This window comes from Leopardus geoffroyi, chromosome B4 (assembly GCF_018350155.1).
Source record: "Leopardus geoffroyi isolate Oge1 chromosome B4, O.geoffroyi_Oge1_pat1.0, whole genome shotgun sequence".
NCBI classification, from domain to species: domain Eukaryota; kingdom Metazoa; phylum Chordata; class Mammalia; order Carnivora; family Felidae; genus Leopardus; species Leopardus geoffroyi.
The window spans coordinates 139,462,684-139,487,941 of NC_059341.1; the positions used below are offsets into that span (position 1 = coordinate 139,462,684).

At 56.5% G+C, this 25,258-nt stretch overlaps 1 protein-coding gene across 1 annotated transcript in view; it reads right to left on the reverse strand.

Moving 5' to 3' along the window:
* Nucleotides 1-2,774: 2,774 nt before the first annotated feature.
* CERK (ceramide kinase) overlaps nucleotides 2,775-25,258 on the reverse strand; it is a gene marked incomplete at its 5' end in the record, with an annotated part of 47,584 nt that continues 25,100 nt past the window's right edge. The window contains 10 exons of the mRNA XM_045466521.1: nucleotides 2,775-5,912; nucleotides 7,730-7,938; nucleotides 8,557-8,762; nucleotides 9,370-9,446; nucleotides 10,111-10,216; nucleotides 11,986-12,138; nucleotides 13,005-13,079; nucleotides 18,414-18,559; nucleotides 18,836-18,899; nucleotides 20,700-20,825. Of these exons, the coding sequence (XP_045322477.1) occupies nucleotides 5,840-5,912; nucleotides 7,730-7,938; nucleotides 8,557-8,762; nucleotides 9,370-9,446; nucleotides 10,111-10,216; nucleotides 11,986-12,138; nucleotides 13,005-13,079; nucleotides 18,414-18,559; nucleotides 18,836-18,899; nucleotides 20,700-20,825 (1,235 nt within the window). The remainder of the gene's footprint in view (nucleotides 5,913-7,729; nucleotides 7,939-8,556; nucleotides 8,763-9,369; nucleotides 9,447-10,110; nucleotides 10,217-11,985; nucleotides 12,139-13,004; nucleotides 13,080-18,413; nucleotides 18,560-18,835; nucleotides 18,900-20,699; nucleotides 20,826-25,258) is intronic.

A 25,258-nucleotide genomic window follows, 5' to 3' on the forward strand; every position in this document is an offset into this window, starting at 1 on the left:
CAGTCCCGCACCGAGCTGAGCTGCACACGACTGAGGGCGTCCAGCCCCCAGCAGCCCAAGCCCACAGGAGCCCGCGGGAGGCAGAGACCCACCCAGCCTCCACCAGGTGAGCTGGAGCTGGACAGAAACCAGGTCTGATGGGCCAGCTCTGCCCCCAGAGGCGTGGCCTTGTGTCCTGCCTCCATCCACCTGTTCGTCCAGCCATCTCCCCATCCATCTGCTGCAGGCACTGTCCGAGGGGCTGGGACGTAGCCATGAAGGGCCAGTGGTCCCTGGGAATCCCCGTGCCGCCCCCCAACCCGACCCTCCCGACAGCAAGAGAGGGCTTGCCTAGCCCCAGAGCCCCCGCTCGCCCCTCTGCAGCACAGCTCGACAGGACGGTCCCTGCGAGCGCCCGGCCCTGTGGGGACACCTGCTCTCTGGAGGCAGAAGGGTGAGGAGGGATCCGAGCCCAGGGTGTGGGCGGCACAGGCCCCACCCATCCTCGCTGGTGGGGCTCCGGGTTCTGCGTCTGTTTTCCTCTTTGCTGTGCCAGTAAAACACAGAGCTGCCTAATCATGATTGAAAACTTTGCTAGCTGCATTTCAGCGTGGTTGGTTTCCCTTGGGGGCCTGGACACTGCATTTCGCAGCAGCACTCTGGAGAGGCCGTCCCTGGCTCCACCTGGGGGTCCGTGAAGCCAAAAAAGGCGACTTGGTGCCCCTGTAGTACTTGGCCTTTATTCTGGGAGAGATCGAGCCCCTGCAGTGCTCCTTCTGGCTGCAGATCGGGCGGGGAGGGTCCGGGGACGGAGGAGACAGGAACACAGAGTCATTTGTTAACGCTCTTGTTCAAGCGGGCTTCCTTTCACGGGCACCCGCGGTTTCTTCTGTCACAGCATCTAGCGAGCGAGCCTCAGGACCGTGTGAGTAAATGCGAGGGCCACACGTGGCCTGGGGGGCTGTCACCACGCGGTCAGGAGCCAAAGGTGGTGATTCTGTTCACCCACAGAAACCAACACGTGGAGCTGACTCCGAACGCGTCTGCTGTTACGGAGGCTGGAGTGAGGGGTTGGCTACTTGGGGTGTGACGGCCCTGAAGGCTGCGGGAGATTCAGGGGGCAGCCACTGCCCGTGAGGTGAGGAAGGATCCAGAAGACCCTGTCCTGTGCGGGGGTGTGTGGGGAAGCCCCCAGAACCCACCGGAGCAGGGAAGCCCGCCCCTTCCTTCTGCAGGGTCCTGGACCCTGCTCCCTTAGAGGCACTGTTGTCCCTTCTGTCCCTAGCGGTCCGAGCTGGTGCAGACAGGGGGACCCAAAACGTGTAAGGTCATAAAGGCATCTCCTCGAGGACTCCTGCGGGTAGGTGATGGGACTGGGGAAACCCCAGGTCTACGGCTAAGTTGTCACACGAGGCACGTTTTCGTACATTAAAAAAATCCCATTTTTATGTAAAATAAAAATTCTTTTAGGAGGTAACAGCCCCAAAATACATTTTTTAGGAATATATCTAAACAGGATGAAAAGAGACTTCAGGGAAAATTCCAAAACTGTTGAAAGACCCGAGGGATGACCCTTCTAAATGGCAACGAGTGCAGCGTTCGCATGCCGGGAGGTTCAGTTTCGTGATGAAAACATCTCAAAACGTGCGGAGTGAAGAAGTTACAGAAGACAGCACGCGGTGGGTTTCCCTTCACACAATGAGCCAAGTGCGTGGAACTGAACCATGTGCCTGAGCCTCTGAGCCCTCGGGAAGGAAAACCCCGCTCCTGCCCGCTGGGGCTCAGCAGCCGTGTCCTGTCCTGCCAGATAAGCCGACGGGAGGTGGATGGACGGGAGGTGGATGGACGGGAGGAAGGACACAGTGCTTTTATTTGATGCTGATGTTTAGTTCTTGCGAAGTCCACGGAGGCGGTCGAACCCGGGGCTTATGTAGCATTTTAGCAAGAGGACGCTTAACTTTGTCAAGAAGTGACAAAAGGACACCAGGGTTTGGGAAGGGGCCGCCTGGGTGGCTCAGTCGATGGAGCGTCTGACTTCAGCTCGGGTCACAAATCTTGAGGTTCGTGAGTTCAAGCCCCATATTGGGCTGCTATGAGCACAGAACCTGCTTAGGATCCTGTCTCGCTCACCACCCCCCAAAAAAAGAAAAAAAAAAGGAAGGAAAGGGGTTTGGGCTTCTAAGGTAACATGACTTTACTGGGGAATTTTTTTTAACGTTTATTCATTTATGTAATAATTTATTTTTTGAGAGAGAGTGCAAGTGCGTGCCCAAGTGGGGGAGGGGCAGAAAGAGAGGGACACAGAACCCGAAGCGGGCTCCAGGCTCCGAGCTGTCAGCACAGGGCCCGACGCGGGGCTCGAACTCACGAACCGTGAGATTGTGACCTGAGCCGAAGTCGGCCACTTAACCGAGCCACCCGGGCGCCCCCTACTGGGGAATTTTGTGTGGGAAATAACAGAGGATTTAGGCTTGTGCAGACCCACCTCCCCAGCGGTAGACGCGGTGGACGGGGTTCTGCTCCTGGAAGCGGAGAGGAGGGCACACCTTCTCAAGGGGAAGTTTATGTCCCACTTTTAGCGGGGACGGGGCGGGTGGGGGGCAGGAAGCTCCTTCTGCATTTGCGGCCTGATGGTCTTCAGCTCAAAACAATCCTATGCCAAAGTGTGTGTTGTGTGCGTCCCCTCCCCTCACACGGACCAAGGGAACAGCACGCTGCCAACAGTCACCTCTGTGGAGGGGCGGGGAGGGGAGGGGTCAGCCCCTAAGGACACACGGGGACTCTGGGCCTGGCCGGTAGGTACACCATCGTTCATTTTATTCTTGCTCTTTAAATTGTACATAGGTGTTTTCACAAAACATGCTCCGCTTTGAAAATAACAGGAATTTATAAAAGAAGAAAAAATTCTGCCCAGCGTAACTTTATTTCTGTCTTCTCAAACGTGTCAGAGCAGATATGCCATTTTCTAATCTCGAAACCCGCAAGATTAAAAGAAAATGAAGCCACCTCTTCCATCGGTCCTGCCCCGTTACACGAGATCGTACAAGGAACAAAGTCGAGCCTGCCCGCCAAGCAGGTGCAGCTTCCGAGGTTCCTCCTTGGTAGTCACGACAAGCGGGAAACGGGTCAGGGCATAACTACCACCACGGTTTTTTGCACCAATGAGTCACACAGGAAGTTAAAAGCCTAGACTAATCCTAGATGATCCTAAGTCCTCACTACCCAGCTGTCGGTTCTGACGTGCACATGTTGGGGCTCCATCTGGGGCCTTCGTGAGATCAGAACCCCCTGCCCACATGGGAATGTCTGGAAAGTACTTCCAACCCGTGTAGAGATTATCAAGGAGTGCTGGGGGGTGTTCACACAACCACACGCACCCTAAGAACCGTCCCAAGGCCTGTGATGTCGGCACAAGGTCAGCCCTCCAGGAACCGTGTGGCTCGCTTTCTCGGTGAACGTGAACTGTGGACTCCGGCCTGGACTGTTTCTCTAAAACCGGCCATGGACTTCAGACCAGTACTGTTTTAGGAAACCTCGTCAAGTAACAATCCACAGAGCGGCTGTGGGCGGCCGGGAGCCCCGTTGGGGAGGCCCCTGCGCCCCTGCTCAGACCTGCCAGTCCTGGGTCTGGTTTCTTCCAACCAGCAGCAAGCACTGAGAATTATTTTCATACCCAGACTTTTCACCCACCCGCTAATCATTAAAACATCGGATTCGCACAATCGCTTGATAATGTGATCTTATTAAAAAAGCCAGTTAAAGCTACCCTTTTTGTCTGACCTGGGATTGAATGATAAAATAGGAAATTTCATGTATACTTCAAAATATAAATGCTGCAAGTAAATTCTAAAAATATATGATGTCTGTTAATGCTAAAATGACTACTTGTGCCTACGTGAGGTCAAGGGCACTCGTAAAGCACACGACGGCTTGTGAACCGCCTCTTGTAACAGGCTTCCTCTCTCTTTGCAAACCAGAGTTCAAGCCTCATCTTGTATTTCAAATAAAGCTATTTTCGATGCATCTCCCATATAGCCAAGCATGAATACAAAGGAAATGGGGCCACAAGCATGCACGAGGGCCACCCCAGGGCCGGTGGCCATGCCTGCAGGGAAGCGCCAGCCACCTGTAGGGAACCCCTGGCCTTTGCAGGGAACCCTGGCCGCCTGTAGGGAACCCCCGGCCACTGCAGGGAACCCCTGGCTGCCTGTGAGGAACCCCCGGTCACTGCAGGGAACCCCCAGCTGCCTGTAGGGAACCCCCGGACGCCTATAGGGAACCCCGGCCACTGCAGGGAACCCTGGCTGCCTGTAAGGAACCCCCGGCAACTGCAGGGAACCCTTGGCCGCTTGTAGGGAACCCCTGGCTGCTGCAGGGAACCCCTGGCCGCCTGTAGGGAACCCCTGGCCCCCTGTAGGGAACCCTTGGACGCCTGTAGGGAACCCCTGGCCGCTGCAGGGAACCCCCGGCCGCCTGTAGGGAACCCCTGGCCGCTGCAGGGAACCCCTGGCTGCCTGTAAGGAACCCCCGGCGACTGCAGGGAACCCCTGGCCACCCATAGGGAACCCCTGGCCGCTGCAGGGAACCCCTGGCTGCCTGTAGGTTGGAACCCCTGGCCGCCTGTAGGGAACCCCTGGCCGCCTGTAGGGAACCCCTGGCCGCCTGTAGGGAACCCCCGGCCGCCTGTAGGGAACCCCCAGCTGCCTGTAGGGAACCCCTGGCCGCTGCAGGGAACCCTGGCCACCTGTAGGTTGGAACCCCTGGCCGCCTGTAGGTTGGAACCCCTGGCCGCCTGTAGGGAACCCCCGGCCGCTGCAGGGAACCCCCGGCCGCTGCAGCTCCAGCGCTTCAGCGGAAAACTATCTAAAATACTAACCCTGAAGACACCATTCACACTATTCTGGCTGAAAAGGACAACAGTTTCAATAAATATGTAGAACTGAACGTGAAGAAAAGCTCCAGTCGGGACCACATGTATAGACCCGGGGCCCGCACCAAAGTAGCCCCCGGGACTCGGGAGCCCCACCGCCAACCAGGGCAGGGTGCCCGGATGTCAAGTGAACACAGCATTCACAGAGTGAATTTTTTCCTACTGCGTGCCAGCTTCTCTCCATGCAACCCCCCCACCCCCCAGTGTGGCCATAAAGCGTCGGCACCTAGCCGTAAAACGATGCTGTCTCCAGGGCCTGTGATTGTTCCTGCTGACCAGCCGGATTGTCCCAGAAACACGACCGTGATGAAAGCAAGGACCTGGGTTTTCAAGATAAAGTGCCACTCCTGTCCGTGTCCCCACAACAGTGCTGCACTCCCGAGGTGTCCCCGAAGCAGGGCTACATTGCATTGTAGTTGCCCGGGACAGAGAGAGTCCGGAAGTTTCCTAAGCAGAAGCTCAGATGAAGGCAAAATGAAGGCGACCGACTACTTTCCGAAACCTGACCACAAATAACTACAGAGTAAGTCGTGCGATGTGGATCAGCGAGTGGGGAGACCCCCGTCCGGATAGTGTGACCGCACATTCGCTGTCCCTAAACTTATTGCAGCAGAGCCACTGATGGGCCCTTTGAAAATCTGCACCGTCGGCGTTGTTAAAATCTAAGAAGCCAGTGCCCCCAAACTGGTAAGTGCCATTGGCTGAGAAGAAGTTACGTGAAACGCAGCCCAAAGAGTCACGTAGAACCGAAAATGCCAGGTATGTTCACAATATTGTTGACGAAGGTATTTTTCTAAAATCAAGATTTAACTATCAAAAATAAATTTCTAAATTTAAATGTGTATATCAACGTAATCGGTCTGCAGTAATTTTCTTAAATAACGGTCACGGTTCCCAATCACGGCAAGGCAGGTGATGTGTGACAGCGTCTCAGCTCTGTGACTCTTCCTTAGGGTTCTCCTCGATTCCTCGTGCAAAGAGACGAACCAGCTGGCAGTGGACCCTGCAGAGACAAAGGGCGCCGTGTCACCCCCAGTGTCCCCCTGACCCTTGGCCCCACTGCCGGTCAAGGGTAGAGGTGGGATGGGGGTCTCATCCTGGCTGTCTCTGGGCCCAACCCCGTGGTGACAGGGCAGCTGAGGGCAGCCGAGGGCCAACAGAAAACCCAGGCACCTGTAGACCCCGCTTTAGCAAAGTGACAAATCCCTGGGTGACGGCTTTCTCAGCTTCCAGGCCACGGAGAAGATTCCGTGCAGGGCAACCCCCCTTGTCCAGGACGTGTGGGATGTTCAGTCGCCCAAGAGGAGGGGGCCCCACACCAGCCAGAGCCCAGGGGGCTGAGGGGTGGCCGAGGTGCCCTGGGGACCCCCGCCTTCCACATGCACCAGGATGAGAGGAGCCAGAGGGGCTCAGCGGTCAGCGTGCCTGTCCGGTCCCCACCGGCAACGCCTCCTTCCCAAATTATTAATGACGTCACAGCCTCCTCCGAGATGTTCAGTAGTAGGGGTGCCTGGGTGGCCCAGTCGGTTAAACACCCGACTCCTGGTTTTGGCCCAGGTCATGGTCTCATGGTTCGTGGGTTCGAGCCCCACATCAGGCTCCGTGCTCATGGGTGTGGAGCCTGTGTGAGATTCTCTCTCTCTCAAAAATAAATGAACAAAAAAGATTTTTTTAAAGATGTTCAGTAATAAAAACCCCATAACTAAGTCACCTGCTGCTCAAGGCATAGTGATATTTACCATGATATATAGCATATATTTCATAAAATAGGAAATATTTTCCTAATTTTTCAAATGTCCTAATTTTCAAAGTATCCTGTTTTTCCAGTAAATCCCAAAGCCAGCATCAAAAATAATTCTGTAACTTGTAAAATGTGTTGACAAAAGCCGAATCCTGGCGGGCTTCCCTTGGTCCTGTCCCCGCCCCTTCTCCTGGGATCTGAGCTGGACAGTCATGGCCACACTGACTGCGCGGTGGCCACAGGAGCAGGTGCGAGCAGACGTGCGCCTCGATGAGGCTGAGGCTGCCTCTCCTGATGGCCTGGCCGGATGCTGATGCAGGAGGCTCGACACTGCACATCCCACGGGCTGAAAAGCCATTTAACGTCGGGATTACACACGGTGACGTGCACGTTATCGGAGGGGTGGGCGCGGGTGCGGGGCTGCAGGCCCCTCCGTGTCGCCTCCCACATCGTCCGCACTCTGTCGTCAAGGAGCGCGTGGCCCGGCCTCCGTCAAGGCGGCTAGGATCGCCCCGACGTGTGCAGACAGCAGAGGACCCTGCAACTTGACTCCCATTTTTACACCTTTGCCTCGTTCGACAGCCTGATCGACGACTTTCTCCGCACTCGTGCTCCCTCTGGGCGTGTGACACGTGTAATCAGATGGCAGACCCCCAGCCGGTCTGCAGAGGACCCCCTGCCCGAAGGCCAGCGGCCGGAAGAGCGGGCCTGGTGCCTGCCCCCCGGAGGCCACGAGCCAGAGTCCAGCGCCGGCCGCAGACGGGGCTCCCCGAGGCCGGAGGGGCTCCTGGTGGACCCGGTGAAGGCGGACGGCTTGTGTGTGTAATCAGGAGAACAGGGAGAAAATGCCAGAGCACAGGGACAGAAGCCGGTGCTGGGGCTCAGGGAGAAGAGAAGATGGTGACACGGCGGGGGGGCTTGGGAAATCGCGGGAACCGTCCACACGCGGGCATCTTCCCCAGAGTCCGATGGCGGGGTCTCGGGCGCCGGCTGCGTGGACACACGCGCGTGTTTACAGTGCACCCTCACGTTTGCGGTCACGGGGCCCCAGGAGGCGCCCTCGGGCCACCGTCACTCACCGGACCTCGATGGCGGAGCTGCTCAGGACCTCCCCGTCACAGTTCCACGAGCTGTTGGACACAGAGCAGCAGCACGGGGGGTGGTCGCTGCAGATCTGCCCGAAGCGCGTCTTCCCCCTCTCCTTGAGGTCGCTGTCCTCGTCCTCCACGTGCTTCGATACAAACTGGAATTTCCTGACGCGATAAACTTCGACAAAAGCGAAGTCAAACTGCAGAGAGACACGGAAGGGGCTGGCGGTTTTACAGGTGCTTTTGCGGGGGAGGCCCGTCCGTGCCCGGCGCACCCGCAGCCCGGACACGAAGCGAAGGCCGCCGCCCGCCTCCCGGCGCGTCCACGGCGACCGGCGCTTTCTCAAGATTCTGGTAGTTCCCTAGCAGGGACTTGCAGAATTCTTCATCTTTTTAACAAGCACTGTTTTACAAACCACATAAAAATACCATTATGCTAGACCTGAAATGCAATTTAATTTAAAAAAAGGAAAACACATCTTACTACAACCAGAGGCCAACCCACACTTATCTCGTTAGAGTTGGGGTCTGCCGTTGTATTAACTACAAGGATGCCAGCGACTACGGAGAGGTTTGCTAGAAAGAGCTTTGTGTCTTTAACGAGCTCTCAGAAGGAGCAGACGCTAGGAGCTTCCAATGGGTGAAACGCGGACCAGAAACCTGACCTTGTTCCCTGGGACTCAGCAGCGGGTTCCTACGGCACGGCAGTCAGGGATCACCCGCGGGGACGCTGCCCGCACAGACGCTGCCCGCGTAGACGCTGCCCACATGGACCCCGCCCGCCGGCGCGGACGGGGCAGGGCGAGCGCCCCACTCACCTGGTCGTACTGGTTCGTGTGCCTGACGAGAAACCTCAGGAAGTTGAACCGGGAGCACTTCCGGATGAGGATGAGGTCAGAAGACCCGTCCCCCAGGTGGGCGGCCGGGGACAGGCCCTGGGGACTCCGGGGACAAGCACAGGACATGTTGGTGGCATTGATGGCCAGGAACTTCCCGCAGACGACCTTCCACTCTTCCACCTCCTCTGAAGCAGAAAGGCATCGCAGACGGCACGTCACACGCGGGCGCGCGTCCCGAGACCGTCCCTACGGATCTCCCGTGGACTGACCCTCGGCCCCAGCACACAGGCCCTGTGCCGGCCGCCGTGCCCGCAGGGTCGCCTCCGAAAGGGCACAGCTGTGCCACTGGTCCTCACGTGGGGACGTCTGAACAACTTAGAGCGGGGGCCACCGAGCCTGGCCTGTCACCCGATTCCGTGTCAGCCGAGAATAATTTTCCCCTTCGTAAGCGGTTTACAAAACTCCAGAGGAACAGTATCTTGTGACATACGAAGATTACACGAAACTCTAACGTCAGTGTCCAGAGCTAAGTTTCTGGAACGCTGCTGCGCCCACCCCCTTGCCGGCGCCTGGCAAAGCCCACAGACGAGAGTATAACCCTTGACAGGAACTGTCGCCAGCCCCCGGTCCAGAGCAGCCATGTTGCTGCCTGGAGGCAAGCAGAGAGGGACACACGCACCCACCGACAAAGGGGGGGACGCACAGCGGGAAGACGCAGCGCCCTCAGAGGTTCCACAGCTTAAAACCCCAACACACGCGGCAGTGACCGTGAGTCCGCGGCCCAGACATTACCGGTGTTCTCCAGACCGTACAACGACCTCTTCTGCTCCTCCTCCAGCTGCTGTTTGCTCTGCCTGCACACGAAGCATCTGGAAGACAAGGACGTCACCGCCCTTCCTGAGGCACGCGGCCGCGACAAGGGAGCGCACGCGCCTGGCAGTTCTCCCTTTTGCACGTCAGTTTGAATTCTGCAAGTCAGATCTTTTAAAACGTACGCGCGTCCACGCGTCCTTCTCCAGAGCGTGTAGGCGCGTGGCTAAGAAGCCAAGGGCATCCCACGCGGCCGTGGCGCTGGCGTGCCGAGAGCCAGCTCGGCTTGGCCCCGAGGTCAGCAGAGCGCTGGCTGGTGACGTGCCAAGCCAGGCACAGGTTGCTCAGCACAGGTGACACAACGGTCATCTGTTCCAGGCGGTACCAAGCGAGCAGCCAGCTCGGAACTTCGTCGTCAGCCTGGGCTCACCGTGCAACGGTGCGTGTTCACGCCAGGGAGATCGGCGCCTCGGCTCGGCTCAGCAGCTCTACCTCTAACCGTTGTGACCTGTGGCCTCAGATTCTCCATTAAAGAAGGAAAGGGGCTCGGGAACGTGTGGGCCCGGGAGCCGTGCGCTGAGCTACGCTATCGCCAGGCACGCCAGAACCACGGTCTCGCATCTACGCTTAGAAGATACGTGTCCCTGATAGGAGCACACCCCCAAGCAGCCCAGCTTTATTTCGCGCCCTCTGCAATAGAAACCCACGGAAGAATGTGCTTACCCGGCACGGCAGGGTTTCCTGTCCCTGGGAGACCCCACTGTGTGCCGCGCCGGCAGGAAAGACACTGTCCCTTCGTAGCAGTGATGTGACAGGAAGGTCTTCAAACCTGGGAACGGAGCACAGTGTAAAGCAGCCCCAGCGCCGTTTTTCTGGCCACGAGACCACCAGCTGCACCTGTTCTGGAACACAGCACCCTCCCCGCACCCCCCGCCTAGGTGCACCTGTTCTGGGACACAGCGCCCCCCCCCCCTCCCCAAGACCACCAGTGCATCCCAAGACCTGTGTGATGGGAGCGGTAAGGGATCGGGCCATGCTGGGTGCCGGGTCACCAGGGCTGCCTTCAGCGGTGGAGGTCTCTGCCATCAGGGGCCCCTCCTGCCTGCCCGCACATCGCTGCAGGGCTGGCATGTGGCAAAGCCCCCGACATCTGGAGATGGCCTCCCCAACTCGGTGGAGGCTCATCAAAGGGCAGGGCCACCTCTCTGCTCCTCCCAGACGCTCCCACGTCTCCCTGGCTCGGCCGCCCAAGGTCACCCAGGACCAGTCTGGCATCCGGGAAGAACGCGGACAGTGACGGTCCAGGGCAGCACCAGCAAGGACTGTGTCCGGCCCATCTGGAGGACCGTGGCATGCTATCCGCTCTGAGCGGGCCCGGCCGGCCTCGAACCGGCCCCAGCGGGCACGGGATGAACCTGACCAGCTGACTGGAGAGAGCCCAGCAGGACAGGGGAGTGGGGGCCACAGTGGGGACCCTGCCACGTCCTGCAAATGTAACAGTGACACCACTCCCCTGAGCCAGATGCCAGGCTGGCGCTGGCCATGGTCACATCGGGCACGATGGGGACACCACTGAACCCGTCCCCACCCCGGCCTCCCACCTGCTCTGCCAGCAGCTAGTGAGTGGCTGGGCATCTGGGATCCGCCCAGTAACTACCTGCCCCGTGGAGAAACCCCTTCCCAATGCCCTGGCGTCCACCTTCCTCCCTCCACTTCCTCCGTGGGTGGCGCCCTCCCCCCGGGACGACCCTCCAGCTCGGCAACTGGTGAAGGGCAGGGCTGACGGTCTCTCTCCCGGATGGCAGGGCCCCATTTCGGCCTGTTCTTAGACGGACACGTGTGTGTCCCGCTGGCCTTAAAACGGGCCTCCTCTCTGCCTTGAGAAAAACCGCTGAGCCTCTGCAGGTCTCTGTGTGTGAGTTCCAGGTGGGGACGGAGACGCGGACAGGACACGCCCTGCATCCTAGCGGAGAGGAGACCGTGGGCCGGGGTGAGGCCCACGGGCTCGGGAGTGAGCGGCCAGCTCAACAGCAGGTAATCAGGAAGACGGCACGAATCTTACCCAGATTCTTTCTAATCCCTCATTCTGTTTCCTAATGACGGTTCGGGGAGATACGTTACTTTGGAGTTTCTTGCGTTTTAACTGCAAAGCGATACCGTAGCTTTGATTTAAATAGGGCTCCGCAGTGCCTTAGACCCAGCACATTACTATCCGTTTCTCTCCCAAGAAAAGGGTTCAGATTTTAATACCTGGGTTCTTCGACTTAACTTACTACCGACTGACCCAAAAGCAAACTGGAAAGGGCGGTGCCCGGGTGGGTGACAGTCGCCAAGCAGCAGGCGTGCCCACTCCAGACCCTGCCCCCGTTCAGACCCCTCTGGGAAGGGGACACCGCCTGAGGAGAGCGGACGGTCACGGCTTGGCACGGCCGCAGTGCCTTCGCGTCGCTCTGCGATCCCGAACAGGAGAACCGGTCTGTGGCCCTGGGGTGTCCGCCCTGCTCTGCGGGCGCCCCGGGGCCCCTCACCAGCAGGGCACCCGCCTCGAACGGGCGCTCTGCAGGCGAAGGCAGACGCCGTGTGCCAAAGCAGGGCTACCTGAGAAGTCGTATCTGATGAGCCCCATCCATCGCTTCTTCTCACTGTCCTTGATGACGTCCCCGTAGAAGCCATAGCCCAGCAGGGACACGGAGTAGCGCAGCAGTGTGCTGTTGTGGTGAACCGAGGACACGTCCATGGGCAGTGAGTCCCCTGCGGGAGAGACACGGTCCCCTGGCCACCTCCACACCGCGCCTCCTCAGCCCCTCGATGGCACGGGCGGGCCCAGAAGCACCCAAGCGACAAGACGTGCAACGCACGGAAGGCGGCCCCGGGGACGGTCTGCACGCGGGCCCTGGGTCTCCTGTTCCTGATTCCGATGACAGGACTTGACTAAAAGGTCCACAACAGCTTTGGGAAGTTTCCCGGCAGGCACGGAACCACAGTGGACCCACGGGGCTCGTTCAGTGCCGCTGCTGGGAAACGGGGTGGATTTGACGGTGAAGAGGGGCCCACGTGCTAAGGAAATCGAGAATGGGCTATGCGTAAGCAGCACTTCCGGGGCCCCGTCGTCAGGGACGAGGAGGGAGCCATGTGCTTGCCGGGCAGGGGCCGTGGCTGTCTGAGCAGCTGGGGCGGCCATTCCCGCCCTCGAGGCCGTGTATATGGGAGCACAGTAAATGCCACTTGGAAGGGGCGTCTTGGGTGCCACGGATTCGGGCCTGGGAAAACCTGTCCCGATGGGGATGAGGGGCTGAGTCCTGAGCAGAAGTGAGAGCAGAGGACCGGCGAGCGTGAGACGTGTCCAGGACAGAGGGTCAGCCTGACCCCACGCGTGGGGATGCCGAGGCAGCTGGTTGGGCCACGGGGTGCCTGTGACCCCTGATGGGGGGCCCCAGAGGGCTCTGAGCAGGGTTTGTGTTTTTAAAGGACCCTCTATGGCCGTGGGAGAACAGGACAAGATGGCAGGTGGCAGGGAACCACGGCACACGCAGAGCTCTGCTGGCGGGAGGGCCGGGGCCACCCTGCGCGTGCTCAGCGAGGTCCAGGGTCTGCCGCGTGCATGGAAAGGGACCTACCCACGATGATGTGCAAAGCTGATGTCTCCGCGTCATTCGTGCCGACCGTGGAAAAACACACACAATCCGTGGACCCTGAAGCAGGAGAGAAAAAAAACGTCCTTCATATCATCGAATTAATTAAAAACTCGAGGGGCGTCTGGGTGGCCCAGTTGGCTAAGCGACTGACTTTGGCTCAGGTCACGATCTCACGGTTTGTGAGTTCGAGCCCCGCGTCGGGCTCTGTGCTGACATCTTGGAGTCCGGAGCCTGCTTCAGATTCTGTGTCTCCCCCTCTATGCCTCCCCTGCTCACGCTCTGTGTCTCTCAATCATAAATAAACGTCAAAAAAATTAAAAACAAACAAACTCTAGTAGATTTCCAACGAGGAGGACTCTTCCTTTTGGCCCCAGAATAGATACGGAAATAAAGACTAATCTAACCCATCCACAAAATGAATGTTGGAACTACTGACACTGATTTGTCAGAAACACTGAGACTGCGGGTGCCTGGGGGGCTCAGTCGGTTGGGCATCTGTCTTCAGCTCAGGTCATGATCTCACAGTCCATGAGTTCGAGCCCTGCGTCGGGCTCTGTGCTGACAGCTCAGAGCCTGGAGCCTGCCTCTGCTTCTGTGCCTCCCTCTCTCTCTGCCCCTCCCCTGCTTGTGCTCTGTCTCTCTCTGTCTCCAAAATAAATAAAAACATTAAAAAAAATTTTTTTTTAAAGAAGCAGGTTTATAGGGGCACCTGGGTGACTTAGTAGGTTAAGCTCATAGCTGAGTAGGTTAAGTAAGCAGGCTCAGCTCATGAGTTCACGGTTCATGGGTTCGAGCCCCACATCGGGCTCTGCACTGACAGCTCGGAGCCTGGAGCCTGCTTCTGATTCTGTGTCTCCCTCTCTCTCTGCCCCTCCCCCGCTCATGCTCTGTCTCTCTCTGTCTCTCTCTCTCTCTGTCCCTGTCTCTGTCTCTGTCTCTCTCTCAAATAAACATTTAAAAACAACGCAACTCTGAGACCGGACTTCAATAGGACCAGCCATCCCCTCACAGAGTCTGTGGAGCCTGTTCCTCAACTGTCCCAGGGAGCAGAGCCCCCGAGAAATGTGGGTGGCAGTGGTGGCCGGGCACCTAGCTCAGCGCTCAGCAGTGAGTATGAACCCCCTGCACGTACCAGCGGCCACGAGACCCAAAGGACTCTGCCCTGTGCAGACGCTGCCAGTGGGAAAGCGTATGCAGAGCAAGGACAACTCGGGAAGACCCCGGAAAAAGCCCCGTGGAAGCCTGCCCCCCAACACCAGCACCCGGTTTCACAGAACGCGCCGTGACCCGTCCCTGGGTCACAGGGGCACGGCAGCTGTCACCTGACAGACATGAGGGGACTCCACTGGCCACGGCGGGCACACGCCTCACGCTGACATGCATGGCTGCACATTGGGGGTGACCTCGTGGCACCCGGCCAGTGCCTGGACCCCCAGGTCCTCCCTAGGTGTGGCCCGGTTCTAACTGGGTCATAATCCAGGTCACTGTTCTCAGCCCGAGCGGGCGGAGACTCTCCTGGGGTGCTTATTTACAACAGGGTCCTGAACCCCACTCTCCCAAGATCCTGACCCAGCAGGTCTGGGACGGGGCCGAGCAACGCGAAGTGTAACACGTCCGCTGAAAGCCTGGTGTAGATTTCCTAACAAAGGGATGACAGGATCCAGAATGGCACAGTTTCGTCATGGACACCACGCCCAGCACAGACTGAGATCCACCGGGAGGAACCAGCGTTAACGGGCAGGGGGGCCTGGACACCAGCAGGGCCCACGCCTCTGCCCTTGGGCCCCGGGACAATCTACAAGTCTCCTGTCGTAAGTGATGTCCGACGCAGCCGGAAAGTTCCAGGCTCCCGACAGACGTGTCAGGTTGCAAGCACCCTCTGGGGTCTCTTCGAGTAACGGAATCTGGTCCAGTCTGTGATCCGAGGGGAGGCTCTTAATTATTTAATCCACGCTGACATGTGGCTTCTGGATGTTGGTAAGTTATATAAACACACGCATATTTTTTTTCACCGATCTTAACCTGAAGACTTCAGTGACACCTCGTTCCACAAATGAGCCAAATACACATTTTTAAATAAACGTTTAAGATTATAGGAGTGACTAATCTTAATAAAAATTAACATCAACAGTGTCCACGAAAAGCCTCGTGGTTTCAGACTCTCCCCACCCGCTTGCTCGTCGTTAGAGTGAAGGGTGCTCGGATAATGTAAACGGTTTCGAGAGCACAGACTCCAAAAGACCTAGCTAATTAATTTGAACCATGCCCTGAGGTAGTCCTTCACATCCCCAGAACTTTCCAGAACATCCGCAGAGCCCACTGGCTCCCCTTGTGTGCCCAGGGCCCTGTTTACTTTCCTGGCAAGCCATCCCTCATCACAAGAGCTGAGGAGACCCCCACACTCGCCTGCACCTGCAGGGATGTAACGCGTACGGTCGGTGAGGATTCTGCAAGGACCTCCAATAAAAACGCAGAAGCCGGCGTCTGGCTTCTGTCCTGCACCACAGCCTATAAACCGAGGCCTCTGAAGCCTGTCCCTGCGTCTGGGCCACCCCGTACAGGGGGACCCCGCGGGGGAGCTCCGAGTCTCGAGAAGGAACCTCGTGGGGCTGGAAGGTCTGCGAGCGTGGGACGCCCTCTACAACCACAACAGAGGTGGGCCCGTGCTGTTCCCAAGCTGCCAGAGGCGTCTCGTCTAGGGAGGCGTGGGCGGGACAGGGCGAGGCGACCGGCCTTTCTGGTCAGGCATCCAGGGTCCGGGCCTGGGCCGGGCTGGGGTGTGGCCCCCATTTCTGGAGCCGGAGTTCAACGCAAACACCTTCTATCCAGGTGTAAGATGGACGGAAATGTGCTTGTGTTCCAGGATTTAATTCTAGATCCCGCCATCGCCCTGAACGGGCAGGACGCACCTTCTCTCTCGGTCACCCAGGTCCCTTGGGCAAAGAGTGGGGCAGGTGAACAGAGCCTCCGACGGTTTTCAGGGATCGTTTTACTGAAAGGTCAGATTTTCGAAGGAGGGGACTGCTCAGCCTCCCGCCTACTTGGGATCCTTCACGGGGCCGCCGCCCCTCGGCCGGCACCTGCCACCTGCCCCTTTCTCCCAGGAGGCCCCCGCCCCCCGAGGGCGGCACACCCGCAGCCAGGCCCCCTCCTGCCTTCACCACACTTCACCCCGGAAGGCCGTCCAGAGCCCCCCGTCTGCAAGGGCGTGGCCCCTGCCACTGCTCTGCTCTCTTCCTTATTCACCCTCGTCTGCGTCCCCACAGCCCACGAGCCCGGCCTTGCTCACTCCTGGGCCGCAGCCGGGCCGAGAACGCACGGGCACCAACGGACTGGGTGAACTCTGGCGCAGGCGGAGGGACAGGGCGCCGGCAGACAAGTCCACGCACATGTCCCGGTCCTCACGGGTGCCCCCAACACCACTGTTCCCTTCTGGCGTTCTGTCAGCGTGCCTTCAACAGCTCGACCCTCGGGTCCGACGTAACTCCCCGGTCATCTCCTCAAGCCTGTGGCCCAGGCTTTAACCAAGAGGAAGGCCCAGCTTCCGGCCGGAAACGCAAGGTCTGGCTCAGCTCAGGCTGAGGTTCTGGCATCATCGGCCCCCCACGCTGAGCCACGTCCCTCCCGAGGCGCTGGGGCCCCACCGCGCAGCACAGGGGCAGTGACGGGAAGACGCCGGGTGGAGGGTCGGCTCTCTGCGGCCTCGCTAATACCTCCAAATACTCCAGCGGAAAGAGGCTGAATTTAGGAAACATCAGCTCGGGACCCAGAGCGGCTGCAGCGGTGGCCTCCATCATGTTCTGTCCCGGACCCCCCCACACCATCCCCTCCTCCCGACTGCTCCTCAGGGCCCCCGGGAGCCCCGTCTCGGATCTCCATCAGAACTCTTGCCTCGTCGTGGCCCCTCCCCAGGCTGCCAAGTCCAACATCACGGGGTCACCCTGGCTGCCTCCGTCACCCTTGGTTCCCTGGGCTCACTCTGTGCCCAAGTCACAGCCGCCCACGGGGCCACCGACCAAACCACGGACGTCCTCTCTAGGCCTCGGGCAATGGCGGCCTGAGCAGAGCGTAGGGGGTGGTCTTCGAGCCCACGCAAACGACACTGCCCACGGGCCCATGAGACTCTTCCCTCTGTGTCTCACCGCAAGGCCCTCGGGACTCGAGCCCCGTGCTGGGCCCGTGTCCAGGCGCCTCCGTTACCCCAGTCCTGGCACTCCTGCCCCACGGGCCCCCCTCCTCAGCACACAGCTCATTCCCATCTGCCCCCCGTCCCAGCTGACCCCGTGCACGGCTGGCGCCTCACCTGTCCCCTCTCAGAACGGCCCTGGACTCCCTGCAGAGAGAAGCCGTCCCGGCCGTTCTCCCTGAACTGTTTCCCCGCAGCGCCCACGCTTCCTCGTGTGCTGGGGGCTCCTCCGTGGGCAGAGGCCACACCCGTCTAGTTCACTGCACCCCAAGGCCCAGAAGGCACAGAGCCGGCCTCGGTCCGTCCTCACATGCCTGATGCAGCTGCCGGGCTCCCACGAACATGAACGCTCAGAGCTTAATATACAAACACCGTCAGTCGGAAAAAGACAAGACTCCTCCTGACTGTAGGGTGGGGCAGAGAGGTCTCTGAGTTCCCACGTCCGTGCCCTTCTGGGTGACCTTGAGACCCCTCATCTGTGGATGATGGCAGCACCTCCCTCACAGAGCGGTCGTGACCACGGCATTACAGGAATTACATGACGCGTGACGTAGGGATATCGCCCAGACCCTGGCCCGCAGCCAGCCCGTGTCAGTGCGGACACAGGGCGGGGACACAGGGCGCAGGGCAGAAGGCGCCTCATCCCCGTGGCCTTGTTTGCAAAGCCTTAAACCAACAATGCCCAGGCTTTGCTTGGCTTAGCACTGTCATTTTTCAAAGAACTAGGCACTTCCTAGAAAGACCTAAAACCCGCTGAGCTATGTCTTTGGGACACAGCCTAGGGACCCACGGGGCTAACAGGCTCTGCTCCCTCCTTCCCGGCCCCAATTGCACGGGCCCTTCCCCCAACCCCAGCGCCCCCAGGTCTGGGCTACAAGCCACTTCTAGAAGACCACCTGCTTTCTGGGGTCCTTTCCTCCTCAGATGCGCTCTGGGGTCCCAGTGTCCCCCGTCCTCCCACCCCCTTCCCCTGCCATTCGGCAGTCCTTTGAGAGCCAACTGTCCCCCAGCTGCCAGCTGCTGGGCGCTTGTGGGAAGCAGGTGTCGGGGGAAGACAGGACTCCCCCAGGCACACATCAGTGGTCCTTTCCTCCGCCATCAACTGTCAACAAAGCCTTCACCCATGTGCTGATAAAATCCCCAGCTCGGTAACAGAATGAACCCGGGGACAGGGACGTGGACGGGATGGGGACGGGACGCCCTACCCGCAGGGATGATGCCGATCCGGAGTGGGCTGGGCACCAGGGCTGCCCGGGGCTGGTTCTGGTCCACGCCGGCGTTCCTCTGCGTCCTGCCAATCAGGCCGTGCAAGACCTCGCTGAACATGCCGTCTCCACCAACGCAGACGATCCTGCAGGGGACACGGGTGTTAGGGTCCCTTCCGCTGTCCCCGCAACTCCGTGCTCTCCACTGCTCAGAAAAGTTAATCTGCATATGCAGGTAGTAAGACGGGGAAGGAAAACGGTCCACGGTTGTCTCCCAGACGCAGGAGAAGGTGTGATGGAAATTTTCTGCAGTTTCTGGTTTTCTATAGGAAGCAGGTTTACTTTGACAATCAGGAAAAGCAAGGGCAGGGAGCGGACAAAACTAAGACAGGTGGGGAGGGCCTGAAAGGAACCTTACTCACCCGTCGTATTTATCTATGTTGATCTCGTATAAGCTCTCCTTGGCCTGATTAGCACGTTCAGTAACTATGGGGAAAAGATAATATTTCATTGTACGGTTTACGTTCGAATCTGACGGTCTGAGTTAACATAAGAGGCAAGCAAACCATTCTTTTAAAATGAGGTCCTAGTGGGGCGCCTGGGTGGCACAATCGGTTGGGCGTCCGACTTCAGCCAGGTCACGATCTCGCGGTCCGTGAGTTCGAGCCCCGCATCGGGCTCTGGGCTGATGGCTCAGAGCCTGGAGCCTGTTTCCGATTCTGTGTCTCCCTCTCTCTCTGCCCCTCCCCCATTCATGCTCTGTCTCTCTCTGTCCCAAAAAAATAAACGTTGAAAAAAAAATAAAATAAAATAAAATGAGGTCCTAGAACATCCTCAGGGGGATGGAGTGGGGGTGGGGCGGCGAGCCCAGGCGGGCCCAACTTCAGCCAGGTCACGATCTCGCAGTCCGTGAGTTCGAGTTCTGGGCTGACGGCTCAGAGCCTGGAGCCTGTTTCCGATTCTGTGTCTCCCTCTCTCTCTGCCCCTCCCCCATTCATGCTCTGTCTCTCTCTGTCCCAAAAAAATAAACGTTGAAAAAAAAATAAAATAAAATAAAATGAGGTCCTAGAACATCCTCAGGGGGATGGAGTGGGGGTGGGGCGGCGAGCCCAGGCGGAAGCAACCCTCGTTCAGGACGCATTCCTCCGGGGGAGACGCCACCTTCTTGGCATCTAATTGCCAACAAATGGAAACTTTTTGGAAAGAGATTTTATAGCTTTTCCTTATTATCCAAGTTAGCTTGAAATTTTAGAAAATACCAAGACATAAAAGAAAAAAGAAAAGAAAACGTCAGCCCACGTCTGTATACTCAACGTAAGACACAAAAACACAACTGGAGTTCTGCTGTGCGTTCAGACTTATACCCCGATGTTCCCGGCCCTGACCGTTTTCTTAAGTGAAAAGCTCTCCGTAAAGACCACGTTAAAGGTCCACCCGCTCGCTGTCCCTTCCGTTTCGCCACACTCGGGCAGTGGTACCTCCACGTTTCCTGTCAGCGGGCATTTACGCGGTCTCGGTGTGCTGCTCTTACGGGACGTGGCAGTGCACGCGTGGGCACTTGTGTGCATCCGACTGCCGTCCTGGGGAGGACTCACATCTGGACTCCTGACCGACCCCCTAATTTGTAAGGCTCTTCGCCCGCATTGCCAGTGGCTCTTTAACACGCGTGTGCAGACCCCAGAGCACGGGGTCCGGGGAGGAGAACCCCGGCTTCCTGCACCCGCCCGGCGTTGAGAATCTGCACTTAAAACCACATCACGTTTCTTAAAACATCACTCATTGGTGAAATTACTTCTAAGCCTCATCGAATCACTCGTCTTTCTTCTCCCACGAATTTTCTGTCCATGATCCTGACCCTTTATCTTCTTAGTGTTTCTCTTCTATGCTAAGACTGGGCCAGCGAGGTATACATTCTTTGTTTTGTACTGTTCCCATTCTGGCATAGAAAACAACGTATTTTATTTTGTTTAAAATAATCACATAATGGGGCGCCTGGGTGGCTCAGTCGGTTAAGCGTCTGACTTTGGCTCAGGTCATGATCTCATGGTCTGTGAGTTTGAGACCCACGTTGGGCTCTGTGCTGACAGCTCGGAGCCTGGCGCCTGCTTTGAATTCCGGGCCTCCCTCTCTCTCTGCCCCTCCCCCACTCACGGTCACTCGCGCTCTCTGTCAAAAATAAACATTTAAAAAAATTAAAAATGAATAAAATAATCACATAAGATAAAAATCTTGTCTAGAATCATTCTCAAACACGCCTACGTATTTAACGGAGAATTTATACCTTACCGATTATTTCGGTGGTGATGGACGCTAAGGTAAACAGTGGGGCCACTTTCCTTTCATATATCCGCTTGCCTTGTCCTTTCCCTCCAAACGGATTAATAAACACCAGTAAATGCTTTGGTCTGGATGCTACAAGACAACAACAATGCGTAAATCACAACGGGTGTGGCAAATACTCTCTCGCAAGTACTGTGTTACTGAACAAAATCAAACCACGATGATGTGACAACTCTGCGCAGGACTGTCTGGGAGAAAGTATTTTTAAGTCAAAGAACAGCACGGAAGGGCTTCTTCATCTACGAGCAGGGAGAAGGGCCGGCCTGTGAGAATGGGCAGAAGCTCTGCACATCTGCAAGGTCCCCCAGAAGCCCCCAGAACTCAGAATTCCGGAAGGCAGCGGCAGCCTCGCCTGCTTCATGTTCAGGAACGTTCTCTGCAGAGAACAAGAAGAAACGGATATACGGGACAGAGCGCCAGGAGAGACAGACAGACGACAGGCACAGACAGAGCCTGACATGTAGTCCATGGAGACGGACAGAGAGACGGACAGACGGCGAGACACGGACAGCCCCTCGGTCCCTGGTTCCAGTCCCGTCCAGAGAACCTCCCCACGTGGGTCACGCCTGTGCTCTTACAACAGCTCCCACATTTCTGCTGGGGTCAGTTCAAACAGATTTTGATTCTTAAAAACCCAACTTTACTAACAAATCAATCAACGTGGCAAGAAAGTATATACGCCCAAGAAAACTGAAAACCTAAGTCCCCACAAAATCCCGCACACAGTTGTTCCCAGCGGGGCCGTTCGCAACAGCCCCGAGCAGAAATATCCCAAACGCCTGTCGACTGACGACCGACACACCAGTGGTCCAGCTGCACAATGGAATGCTACTCGGCCATAAAAAGGCACAAACCGCTGGCATATTTGCCAGCACGGACACATCTCTGACTCATTACGCGGAGAGCCCGAAGCCCTCGAAAGGCCCCCGTCACACGATTCCATTCAGAGCGATCCTGTCTGTACTGATGGGAAGGATCATCAGAAGACTCTGGGGTGACGTGAGTCCCACAGGGAGGGGTGTGGGGTACACGGCACCTGTACGTATGTGTCAACATCACGGATTTAAACTCACGGTCTGTCCGTTTCGCTGTACGGAAATTCCAGCTCAGAACTGTAAACAAATGTTCATCTCTAATTAGTGAGGCACCCGCTGAAGTGTTTAAAGGTGAAGCACCCCACATCCGTCACTTAACTCTGAAACTCAGCAAAGAACACTATTAACTACTGGATAGATCCGCAGACATCGACAAAGCAGATACAACAACATGTTAACCGCCGTAGAATCGAGGCTTTGGATATGTGTGCATTCACTGTACAATTCTTGCAATTTTTCCCTTCTGTATGCTTGAAAATCTTCATAATAAAATACTGGAGGGGGGATAACACACAGTAGAGAAAATCAACAAAGTCAGAAGTTGGTTCTTTGAAGAGATTCATGAAATTGGTAATTCCCTAATAAAGCTGATAAAGAAAAAGGGAGAAGAGATAAACTATTATTTACCAAGAGCAAGAAAGGGGACATTATTCCAGAATCTGCACATATTACAGGGAAAGTGAAAGGATTATGAATAAACTTATAAATTTGGATAGACAAATTTTCTGAAAAAAAAAATACAATTTACCAAAGCTGGCAGAAGCAATAGAAAAATCTGACGAGTCTGATATTTAATAAAGAAACCAAAGTCATTAATGAAAACCTCCCAAAGAAAGCCCAGGCCCAGAGAGCTCACCAGTGAATCCTTCCAAGTTTTTAGGGAAGACCATAGTCCCCAGAATCACATAGACTCTTGCACAGAAGGACCGAGCACCTCCCAGCTCCCCGCATGGGGCCACCAATGCTTGGCAGCGAAACCAGACAAGGACGTGGTCAGAGGGGAGCTATGGGTCGATGTCTCCCCTCAGCCGAGGCGTAGAAATCCTGAACCAAATATCAGCAAGTCAACTCCAGAAATACGTAGAAAAAGAGTAACACGTCATGACCAAGTTGGATTTCACAGGAATACAAAGGCATCTGTACAAAGGGAAGCCAATGTACTTAACACACGGACTCCAAAAGGAGACGATCACACAGGCACCCCAACAGATGCAGAAAAAGCATTCATCAAATTTATCAGTTAGTTATGGCTGAAGGAAAAACAAACTCCTAAAACTAGGAATTTGAAAAGAACGTCCTTTATATGTTTTTACCTATTTTTAATTCTTTTTTTCATTTTTACTTTTTAAGAAATCTCTACACCCAAAGTGGGGCTCAAACTCATGACCCCGAGATCAGGAGTTGCCCGCTCCGCTGACTGAGCCAGCCAAGCGCCCCTTTAATATGTTTTTTAAAAAAATCTATGAAAAACCTAAGAAACATCATCCTTGACAGTGAAATGTGGGAAACGGCCCTGAGAACAGGACTGAGACGACCCTCCCCACGCTGGGATCCACACCAGGGCAAAACTGTGAGAAAGAAACAAATGGCACAAGAACCAAGACGGATGAATGAGAAGGGTCATTACTCACAGTTGACATGACTGCGTTCGAAGAAAATCCAAAAGAACCATCAATCTATTAAAAAGTGGACTCAGCAACGTCACTGGACACAAAGTGGAAATCCATTCAAGTTCTGCCCACACGAGCCAAGTTCGTGGAGAACAACATGGCGGCTCATGGCGCGTGGGGGGAGGGACGCTCCTTCCCTCAACGGCATGGGGTCGAGCAGACATCTGTGTTTAAGTAAACCCTGACCGCTCACCTAACACCACACACCCAAATGAATTCTAGGTGGATTCTAGGTCTAAATGTGAAAGGTAAAACAAGGTTCTGAGGAGAAAATATCTTCATGGCTCTGGAGTGGACAAAGATGTCAAATAGGACCCAAACTAACCAGAGAGCAAAACAAAACAAAAAGATAAATAGATCCACATTAAAATGAAGGATGTCTGGGGCACCTGGGGGCTCAGTCGGTTACCCGTCCGACTCTGATCTCAGCTCGGGTCTTGATCTCACGGTTGGTGAGTTCGAGCCCCATGTTGGGCTCCATGCTGGGATGAAGCCTACTTAAAAAAAGAAAAAAAAAAAAAAAAGGATGTCTGTCCATCAATAGACACCAGTAAGAGACTAAAAAGGCAAGCCACAGAATGAGAAATGATGTCGGTAATTCATAAATCCAATAAAAGATTTGGATCCATGATATACAAAGAATATCCATGTAACATTAAGAAAAGACAGATAACCCAACAGAAAAGTGGACAAGGGACCCGAACAGCAGACTCCTTACGAAAGGGGATTTCCGAATGGCCCAGAAACACAGGAGCGTGTTTCTCAACCTCTTTACCTATCAGGGAAATGTAAATTAACCCCGTAACGCAAGACTCGTAACACCCACCCAAACAGCTACAATTACTAAGGTGTGGGCAAGACTCGGGGCAACCAGGACTCTCATATTCTGCTGGTGGGAGCGTCGCCGTCTGACGCTGTCTACTGAGGTGGCACATACGCCCCGGGGGCCACTCGAACCACCAACTCCACTCCCGCACGCAGCCAACGGAAATGCAGGCATGTGTCCACACGAGACACGCACCAGAACGTTCAGAACATACAGGATTGTCTGCAGTGGCCCACAGCGGGGAGCTCTCCCAGCGACCTGCCACAGTAAAATGGATGAGTAAGTGGTCGGACACAGAGGGCCACGCCATCAAGAGAACGAGCAGCTGACACCGCACGCGCAGCGTGGGGAAGCTTCACAAACTGACACTGAGCCAGCCAGCCAGACAGGAGCTCTGCAGAGCACGGTGACTCATCAACTGAAGCCGGTCGTTCAGAAGCCAGGCAGTGATCACCCCGTGGGGGAGCGGGGGGGGGGGGGCGCCTGCAGGGGGCCCAGGGAGCCCTGGGAGCTGGCGGTGTCCTGGATGTGGATGCCGGATACTTGCTCAGAGCGCCGGGTGTGTGAGAGCTCCCGGGCCACGCGCTCCGGATCTGGGCGCTTCCCTGCGTCTACACGACCTCCAGTAAACACCACAACAGACGGACACAGAGTTAGTTACAGAGTAGCTGAGGTAACAGAATCCCGGAATTCTTGTCCACACCAGCGCCTGCGACGGGTGTACAACCGTGTGCGCTTTCCTACCAGTTACACGGGAACTAGGCGCCCGCCGTCCAATGGGGGGCAGGTTCGGCGAACTTCCTCTTGGGGTCTGAACCTACAGAATTGGCCCGAGTCTACAGACTCAGAGTCTCAGGAAAGCGAGCAGAGGAAGCAGGAAGGCGGCAGCGGGGACGAGGAGGACGAGTCTGGAAAGATGGAGGAGAAGGCGGCAGACGGGCGGGGGCAACTTCCGCGCAGACTCACACAGCGGGACAGGGAGACGCGGGGAGAGGTCGGGGGTCACTGGCCCGGCAGCAGGTAAGGGAGGTCACGTCCCGCGGGATTAGCTGGCGGAACGCAGAATACCAAAGGCACCTTTTCGAGCGAGCAAGTCTCTCTGCAGCTGACAGGCCTTCAACACATTATAATTCG